The following is a 10,481-nucleotide window of genomic DNA, read 5'->3' as shown; positions in this document are numbered from 1 at the left end:
CACGAATAGAAGTTATCTCTTTCATGTTTTAAAGATGCCACTTTTGGGGCTGGGGAGATGGCTCAGTAGAATAAGCGTTTCCCTGGCAAGTGCAAGGGCCTGAGTTCAATCCCCCAGTTCTACAAAAAAACAAAATAAAATAAAGATGCTACTTTTGATACTTCCGACTAATGGAATTCACTAAAGTATAAATATCACAAATATTTATAAGCCAGGCATAAATACACCCTTGTAATCCCAGCACTCAGAAGGCTGAGGCAAGAGGATGACTAAATTTCTAACCTAGCCTACAAACTGACTGCAAGGCCAGCCTGAGCTGCAGAGCAATACCCTGTTTCAAAAAAAGACAATATCAATATCTATATCTATATCTATATCTATATCTATATATATAGTGTATAGCCAGGTAGCATGGCTCAAGCCTATAAGCCCAGTATTTTGGTAGGCAGAGGCAGGATGACTATAAATTTAAGTCTAGCCTGGATAATTTAGCAGCTTGGTGAGACCCTGTCTCAAATTTAAACAGAGAAAAAAAAATTTAAAATAAAAAGGAGCTGGGATGTAGATCAGTAGTAAGGCCCTAGGTCAAATTCCAAGTATCACCAAAACCAAAGTCTTATTAAAATCAAATTGGGCTGGAGATATACCTCAGCAGCATATCCACCTGCCCGGCAAGCACAAGATCCTGAGTTCGATCCCCGATAACCAAAAAAAAGAAAGAAAGAAAAAAAAAAAAAAAAAAAAAAAAAAAAAAAAAAAAAAAAAAAAGACTCAAAACCTTTGGGCCAGGGAGATGGCGCAATAGAATAAAGCACTTCCCTGGCAAGCGCAAGGGCCTGAGTTCAATCCCCAGTTCTGCCAAAATAAAAAACAAAAAGACTCAAAGGAAGAAAAATCAAATTAAATGAAATTTAAATAACTTTAATCCTACCATAAATAACAACTAAAGAACAAATTAAAAATAGAACATAGGCTTTGCTCACACTACAATTTTTACATTTTACGTCAATAGCTATTTCTACAATATCAATTATTCAGCAAAGAGTCTGCATATATTTTTATGTGTTTAGTAAGCAATTTTCCAGTTAGAAAGCAGTTAGTTCTGGTTAACTGTTACTTTTTTTTTTTTTCCTAGTACTGGGAACTTAAAATCCAGGGGCTCCTGCCAGGCAAGTGTTCTGCTGCTGAACTACTGTATATATCTCTACCACTCTCCCCTTCTTTTCTTTTTAAGACAAGATCTCACTCAGTTGTTCAAACTGGCCTCAAATTTGTGATCTTCCTAGCTTAGCCTCCACGATAGGTAGGGTTAGATATCCACTGTTACACCTGGCTATCTTATATGTACTTTTATTCTTCCCCAGTACTGGTAACTGAACCAGTGTCTTTACACTGAGCTACATCCCTAGTCAGTCTGTCTTTCTGTCTTTCTTTCCGCATGCCTCAGCTACCTAGAGTTCTGGGATTACAGGTGTGTGGCACTAAACTCAACCTGTATATACTCTTAAGACAATAAATATGACCCTTCAAAAATCCGTAATAACCAAAATACTTTATTCATTCTCTTTTGCATTTTTTCATGTTAGTGAAAGACATACGACCAATTTTTTTTTTTTTTTTTTAATGTATTTGGTACAGGGTCTCACTATGCAGCTCTGACTAGTAACCTCCTGTTTTCAACCTCCCCAGCACTGGGATTACAGGCATGTGCCACCACCACTGGACTCAGTGGCCAGTGCAGCATGCCCAGGGGTGGGGCTAGTGCAGCATGTGATGCCCAGGATCGAACCCAGGTCCCTGCACTTGCCTAAGCAGGCGCTTAGTCCACTGAGCTATCTCACTGGCCCTATAACCAATTTTTAAAGAGCCAAGTAAACATTTAACATTAAACAATTTTCAAAATATGCTGTTGGGGGCTGGGACGATAGCTCATGGAATAAGTGCTTGCCTGGCAAGTGCAAGCTCCTGAGTTCAATCCCTGGTACCACAAAAAAAAAAAAAAAAAACCACTGTTGGGAGGTTTTTAAAGTACATGATGGCTGGGGATGTAGCTCAGTGGTACAGCACTTGCATGGCATGTGCAAGGCCCTAGATTCCATGCCCAGCATTGTAAAAACAAAGCAAAACAAAAATTATATAAGAACACTCATTTAATACTATCTTAACATACAATATAAACATACATAAGTCTAAGAGTTACACTGTCCAACAGTCCAATACAGTAGCCACTTAGCCACAAGCACCAATTTAAGAATCAGTATCTTGGCCTTTATAAGCTCCATTTGAAGTAGCTCATTAGCTAATACTTGTGAAATAGAAAATACACATATATAAATTACAGCCATCTCCATGGTTCTACCAGACACTGCTAATCTAGTAAACTATACATAGGGCTGAGTTGATAGCTCGGTGGTCTAAGTACCTGCATGGCAAGTGCAAAGACCCAGGGTTCAATCCCCAGTACTGTACGCCATGCCAGCCTTGGAACCCCGAGCCCACCATGCCAGCCACCAAAACCATGCATGGTGGCACACGCCTGTAATCCCAGCCCTAGGGAGGCTGAGACAGAAGGATCACTGCGAGTATGAACTGCATAGTGTGACCCTGTACCAAATAAATAAAGAATTTTAAAAACTACATAAACACAAAAGTGGTTTTATCTCTGGTGGTAAAGTACTGGATGCTTAATATTTTTTATTCTTTTTAAAATGTATTTTAAAGTTCTTCCTCATGCATATTGCTTTTTCTGGGGGGTACCAGAAATTGAACTCCCAGTGCTTGGGAGACTAAAAATAGGACCCTATATTTGCCAGGCAGGCGCTGTACATGGAGCTGTATTTCCAGCCCCTGTATTGCTTTTATAATAAAAACTTTGTTGTTGTTGTTTTTTTGTTTTTTGGCAGAACCAGGGATTGAACTCAGGCCCCTGTGCTTGCCAGGGAAGCACTCATTCCACTGAGCCATCTCCCTGGCCCCTTATAATAAAAACTTTTGCCAAAAACCTTTGAAAGCCTTTTTATAAAAAGTTCCCAAGTATATAAATATACACGTACCTGTGACTCCAAATATTTTTATTATGTACCCATGTCTATTCCACATGACTTGTCTTTAGTGTAAGTTAATACTTTTAGAAAAGAAAATGTTGGGGCCGGAGAGATGGCTCAGTGGAATAAGTGCTTCCCTGGCAAGCGCAAGGACCTGAGTTCAATCCCCAGTTCCGCAAAAAAAGAAAATGTTCATTTAGAATAGGGAGGAATTGTGCACATATGAGTTGTATTTTTGTCTAAAAAACAAGTATATAAAATGCATGAAAAATGTATGTAATCCTACGCTATAAGAGTAAGAAATCATATTTACTATCTTTTCTTCCTCAGAAAATATTTGAGGGCCAGCCAGGTAGCTCAGCAGACTAAACTACCTGGTTAGGCAGAGCCCAGTGGCCAGGGTTCAATCCCTGGCTTGCCATGCCCTGCCCCTGGGGCACACTGAGACAAGATTGAGACTGGGCATGGTAGCCCGTGCCTGTAATCCCAGCACTTGGGAGACAAAACAGGAGGATCAATAGAAGCCAATTTACATAGTAAGACCCTGTAGACCCTGCATCAAATACATTTAAAAACAAAAAGAAATCTTAAAAGAAATTAAAAAATGATAGGGGGGCCTGCCGGTTAGCTCAGTTGCTTAAGTGCCGCCTCATGCAAATACAGTCAGGCACAGGATACCACTGGTTTGATCCCCACCTCCACCTGCCTGACCAGACTTGCCCTTAAGGAAGTCTGACCCAGCCAAAAAAAAAAAAATCCTTTTCAACTTTTGGGGGACCACCCGCCTGGGGCTCCCCTCCTGTCCCTCTCTTAGACAGGAGCTTTCTTTCCCTCAATAAATATATTCTGCTCATAAAAAAAGAAAGTATTTCACAATGTATTAATTATTGTAACTGTCCTACTAACCTGTTTTAAAAATGTCTCATTGCTATTTTTCTCAATAAAATTAATTTTTAAAAAAGAAAGTATTTGAGTTAAAAAATACTTCCTCATGATCAACAGCAGACTGACTGGTGTTACTCACATGCCAATGCATCAATTCCATAATACTTATTCAGTATCTATAGTATCTATGGAACTCTACGTTCCAAGTCTCCACTTTCAAAGCAACGTTAGAGGAAGGACTAAGTGACTAGAAGCACAGTGTTCTTTATTGTATGAGGACACTCAAGGGAAAACATCCACTTACAATGTTTGAAAAGAGACCACAAATCAGTAAAGGAGGAATCTGTTTCAAACAAGGGTAAAATCAAGTTCAAAGTATCTGAGTTGGAGACATGCTTTCCCTAATCAAAATCAATAAAGTAGTCAATGTGGCAAGATGGAAAAAAAGCAGGCAAGAGGCAGAGTATTTTCGAAGCTGCAAGGGAAATCTCACGGAAGCTCTGTAGACCATGGCAAGGACTTAGGTAAGAAACAGGAAGTTAAAAGCACAAAGAGAAAAGATTGGGGGCCAGTGATATAGCTCAACAGTCTTAGGTGCCTGCTTAGGCAAGCTTAGGGACGGCGGTTCAATCCCTGGCACCACACGCCGCACAGTGCTGCACATAGGGCAGGGCTGAGCCAGCCACGAGAGAGAGAGAGAGAGAGAGAGAGAGAGAGAAAGAAATGATTGTGCCCATTCTCTTCTTGGAAATAAACAAGCTCCAGATCAGAGGGGCAAAGACTGATGGAATCACTGTCTTAACAAGAATCAGCAGCTTCAATATCCTTAAACTGTTAACTCTTCAACCATCAGTTAAGTGCTGCCAAAAGCTGTAAGGGACCTAAAAAGTATGAGAGCTGCCATTTACTCAATACAGGAAAAAGGTTGATTAGGCTTAACAGGACCTAGCACGGAAAAACTAAAGTAGAAGAATTGTGAGTTCCAAGTCCAGCTTGGACTACATATTGAGACTCTGTTGGGGAAAAAAAATGAACAACAAAAAAAAAGAATAGAAAAAAACTTACTCTTGCAAAACCTGAGAAATAGTTAAGTATGAACGTTTACTTTTTTTTTGTATTTAGTACAGGGTCTCACTATATAGATCTTGTAGCGATTCTCCTGTTTTCAGCCTCCCAAGTGCTGGGATTACAGGCACACAGCACCACACCCAGTCTCAATCCTTGTCTCAGAGCACCCCAGGGGCCAGGCCAGCATGGCACTCTGTGAATGTATATTTATAAAAATCTGACTACTTTCTTTACCATAAAGCTTCTACCTTCAGGAAGTTTTAAATTCAAAATCTCTAAATATTTGGTAGATGTTGGGCATGGTGATATATGTAGGAGGCTGAGGCAAGAGCATCACTGTCAGTGTGAAGCCAGCCTGAACTATTAAGAGTTCACAGCTACTCTAGAATACATAGTGAGACCCTGTCTCAAAAATAAATAAATACACACATACATACTTAGCAGAAGACCCACAATAATTACCTTTTTGTAAAAAGACATCAAGCTGATCAGCACAAAAAGCTTTCAATTCTTTCTCAGGTTTGTCCTTCTTGACCAGGGCTACAACATAGTTAGCTAAAGCTGAAGGGTCTGCATCACATCTAATCAGACAAAGAGAAAACAAGTATTTTAAATATCTGTAAACAATTGTGTCAAAACAAAATCATCTCTATTCTGGAAAATCAAAACCTCAAAAGCATTACTTTAAGAAAGGACCACAAACACAGCCTACTGCTAGAACAAACGGCGTATACATACCACAAGTGGGATTTTCCTCTTTTGCTTACTTTTGTAACTAGTATGCCCCCTATCTTTTGAGATTCTAGTTATGCCACGTATCTCAGACCAGGTCTTCATTTATTTATTCTCTCAAATGGCAACAGTGAAAACATAGTGTCTGGGCCCTAAGTTGCTATTTGGCATCCAGCCTGCAGACACTGTAAATAACACACAACGCAGACATAACGTCCTGTGTCTCTAATCCTGGCTGCTTGGAAAACTGTGGCAGGAAGATCATAAGTTCAAGCACAGGCTGGACAATTTAGCAAAACTGTCTTCAACAAGAGCTAGGGATGTGCCACGGCACCACTAGTTTCAGCCCACAGTACCCAAGGCAAGCTAATAAAGAGCTGTGCACACTTATAATCCCTGCACTTGGGAGGCTGAGGCAGGAAGATCACAATGAGTTTGAGGCCAGCTTGGGGTACACAGTGAGCTCAAGGCCAGCCTGACCTACATAGGAAGACAATGCCTCACAAAACCAAAATTAAACGATTAAACAAATGAATAAATGTATCACTCTCAGAACTACCTGTTCTCTGGGCCGGGGAGATGGCTCAGTAGAACAAGTGCTTCCCTGGCAAGCACATGGCCCTGAGTTCAATCCCCGGTTCCTCCAAATAGACAAAAAAAAAAAAAAAAAAAAAAGAACTGTTCTGTCAACAATGAAGAAAAGGAAAGTGATGGGACAGCTATCACCTCTCCTCTAAGCACCTTTCGCTAAAGCCCCAGTCACTAGCATCCAAAACCAGTTGTCAAAGCCAGGGATAGGAGCACACATCTTTAATCCCAACTATTTGGAAGGCTGGGCCAGCAACATAGCAAGTCGGAGGCCAGCCTGGACAACATAGTAAGACCTACCCCACCTCCCCAAAAAAGTAAAAGTGGCTGGGGAGATAGCTCAGAGGCTGAAGCACCTGCCTTTACAAGCACAAGGTCCTGAATTTGATCCCCAGTACCAAAAAAAGACCAAAAGCCAAAAACCATCAAACCTACTGCTAATCTTCTTAATGAGTATCTTTAACACAGATCTTCTTATAAAGTGAGAACATAAAAAATAACACCATTTCACTGGCAAAAGCACTAGCAGCTATAAACAAAGAAACATCTAGAGTTATAAATAAAAGAAAAAATGGTAGAAAGACAGACAGCAGAGTTTTTGTCTGCTTCATTGTTTTTGTTGTTGTTGTTTATTTTGTTTTTTCATTTATGTATTTGGTACAGGGTACTACACAGCTCGGACTCATAGTGATCCTATTTTCAGCCAACCCAGTGCTGAGATTACAGGTGTGCACCTCCATGCATGCACTAGTTTCCTGGCTCACCACACCCTGGGGGCAGGGCCAGTGTGGCATTAAGATGGGGGATCGGACCCTGGTTCCTGGTCCCTGCCAAAGCAGGCACTTAATCCACTGAGCTATCTCCCTGGCCCTTGCTTCAGTTTTTCTATTTAACAGTAACCTGACTTTGACACTCATAAGTATCTCTTACAGCAAGGGAGCATCCAGGCTGTCAACTCCGAAAGTATACCAATTTGTCAGACTTAATGTTTTATCTATCACATGAAACTAAGAAGATAAAACCTATTCCTCTATGTATCTTTAAAACATAATCCAGATTTCCCAATGAATTCATGTTTAAGTAACATATTCTTTGTGGTTTTATGGGACTTTTAGTAAAATAAAGCTAAATAAATAAAATAAAATCGGGGGCTGGGCAGATGGCTCAGTGGAATAAGCACTTCCCTGGCAAGCACAAGGGTCTGAGTTCAATCCCCGGTTCTGCCAAAAAAATAAAATAAAACAAAGCTGAATGCAGTGCCATCTGCCTGTAACCCAGCAGTCTGGGAGGCTGAGGCAAGAGGATCACATGTTCAAAATGTCTCAAAATAAAAAGGGGGGAGTAGCTCAGTGTGAAGACTCTGGGTTCAATTTCTAACTCCTCAACAACAGAAAAAAATCAGGACAATAAATAAAACCATCAGGCAAACAATGACCATATGCTTACAAAACACTAGTCAATCCAACTAATCTTCTTTAACACTTAAAGTTCTTCTTTCAACCAGAAAGGAAGTTTCAGCTCAAGAATACCAATCATATCTCAGTAACTTTATCATTAAACAAAAGTCAAGCATAAATACCCTTACATCTTTCTAGTTTTTAAAGTTCTTTTTTTTTTTTTTTTTTTTCTTTTGGTGGAACCGGGGATTGAACTGAGGTCCTTGCACTTGCCAGGGAAGTACTTATTCCACTGAGCCATCTTCCCAGCCCCTAAAGTTCTTCTTTAATAAAACAGAATTTTTCCTTGCCAAATACTGTCACAGTAGAGGCAGGTTCTTTAAACATCTACGCACCAAATTCTAAGAGACAAAGCAAATTTATTATCTTCCCACTAGTATGAACCACTGGTGGTGCATGAATAACTGTTCCACTGGGCAGCTTATAGCACTCAATGGCACTCTCCCATGTCACCTGATGCGACAGTCACACATGTACCACCATCAGTGGCTCAAGCTGCCCAGCAGCAAGATATACAAATTAAGGCCTTGTCATGAATGTGTTAAACAATTATGAACAAAGATCAAAGCACACCACAACAGTGTCAAAGTCTCAAAATGATTTACTTATTAAAAACATGCTTTTTGAAAGAAAATTTCAAAAAGATTTTCCCTAACTTAACAATCTAAATAAATTTCAGAAAACTATAATCAGGGGCTGGTGAGATGGCTCAGTGGTCTAAAGCACCTACTTAGAACAAGCTTGGCAAAGCACGGGGACCACGGTTCAATCCCCCAGCACCACATGCCAGCCAGCACCGCCCCCTGGTGGGCTGAGCTGGCTACACACACACACACACACACACACACACACACAAATAAATAAAATTTAAAAAAAAAAAAAAAAAGAAAACTATAATCAATCCAACTGTTCATTCTGTTGGAGACTGAGTCTACTAGATAGTGCCTACTGGTCTGGAACTGGTAACCTTGCTGTCTCACACAGCTAGTATTATAAGCATGCACCACCATGCCCAGGTCAACTGCTAAATTCTAAAATTTATATACATATATTTATATATATGTATAGATATATATATCTATATATATCTATATATATCTGTGTGTATACTTAAATTTGTTAACAGTATTTCAAAATAAAAGATATATATGTATATGTGTCATTGTCAAAAAATATTACAAATGCTATGTTCACCTTAGGTATTCCAGAAATACCTTAAAATAGTAATGTGTAAGTAGGCATAACTTAATTTTACTCGGGAACACCAAAGTATTTGATCAGTGTAGTTCTACATTCATAAAAAGGGAAAAAAAAAATCACATCTCTACCTTTACTTAGAAAGTTCAGATCAAGATGAACAGTTAAGAGAAGGTAAAATAATACAAAACAAAACGAGCATGGTAGTACAGGGCTAGAATACCAGCACTCTGGAAGACTGAGCCAGGAAGATAACAAGTAAAGCCCAGCCAGGCTTAATGACTTGGCAATACCCTCTCTCAAAATGAAAAAAATGAAAGAACTGGAGATACTCAGTGAGAAGATCCTGAATTTGTTTTTTTAAAGTACAGGGTCTTCTGGGTCTTCCTTACATAGATCAGACTCGTAGTGATTCTCCTGCTTTCTACCTCCCAAGCACTGGGATTACAGGCACAGGCCACCACTCCCAGTCTTGGTACCAGTGTGCCCTGGGGGTGGGCCCAGCATGGTATGGCACGCGGGGAATGGTCTCTGCACCTTAGCCCACTGAGCTATCTGGCCGGCCTAAGAGCCTGGCTTTAATCCTCAGGGTCAAAGAAAAAAAAGTCTCAACACCAGGAAAAGTGATCAGATTCTATTTTTATTTAATATTAGTGAACAAATGATTAATAATAACTGATAGAACTCTACATCACATACAAAGGCACATTTACAGCCAAAGGAAAAAAAATATTTTTCATCGTACCTTTTTATAATTAACTTTATCACAGTCATCATAGAGAATTTGTACCTGTAGGTAATATACCTTGACTCCTTTTATCCCCAAAGCCCTTCCCTTCTGTTCAACTCCTCTTCCTCTCCTAATTTACAAAAGAAAAGCATTCAGGTTTAATGCCTCCTAATATGTACCTGGTAAAGTATTCTACGAAAGGAAATTACCAATCTGAAAATGGTAAATTACACTAATTTAATAGTGCAATTTCAATATATTGAAGAGACTGCTGCCACTTTCTAGTCCTTTTACTGTCATTTTCTAGGCCTTTCAGACTGTTCATATTCTTTCAATAAACTAACCTCAGTATATAACCTTTAAATACAACAACTATAATACCACAGCTACAGTATGAATGTTAATGGTAGCCCAAGACTTCCAGGTGTGTGTCACAAAAAAAAAAAAAAAAAAAAAAATCAGAGCATGATTATGACTCAATAAATATGGAAGGCTAGGAGATAGCTCAGCAGGTACGTACCTGCCTGGCAAGCTTAAGGACCTGGGTTCGGTCCCCGGTACTGCATGCCATGCTGACCCCCACACAGTGCCAGATCCAAAAGTGGGTATGGTGGCGCACACCTGTAATTCCAGAGCTGGGGAGGCTGACACAAAAGGATCAGTCTGAACTGCATATCAAGAACCTGCGCTGGGGCTGGGGAGATGGCTCAGTAGAATAAGCACTTGCCTGGCAAGCACAAGAGCCTGAGTTCAATCCCCAGTTCCAGGAAAAAAAAAAAA

At 39.9% G+C, this 10,481-nt stretch overlaps 1 protein-coding gene across 4 annotated transcripts in view; it reads right to left on the bottom strand.

Moving 5' to 3' along the window:
* Rbm27 (RNA binding motif protein 27) overlaps nt 1–10,481 on the bottom strand; it is a 77,412-nt gene that overhangs the window by 57,270 nt on the left and 9,661 nt on the right. For all 4 annotated transcript variants that reach the window (XM_004631239.2, XM_004631238.2, XM_023715333.1 and 1 more), the window contains exon 2: nt 5,460–5,578. In XM_004631239.2, coding sequence (XP_004631296.1) covers nt 5,460–5,578 — 119 coding nt within the window. The remainder of the gene's footprint in view (nt 1–5,459; nt 5,579–10,481) is intronic.

The sequence above is a fragment of the Octodon degus genome, unplaced genomic scaffold (genome assembly GCF_000260255.1).
Source record: "Octodon degus isolate 3935 unplaced genomic scaffold, OctDeg1.0 scaffold00040, whole genome shotgun sequence".
Classification (NCBI taxonomy): domain Eukaryota; kingdom Metazoa; phylum Chordata; class Mammalia; order Rodentia; family Octodontidae; genus Octodon; species Octodon degus.
The sequence above is the reverse complement of the archived record's forward strand: the minus strand, read 5'-3'. Positions and strand labels throughout refer to the sequence as shown.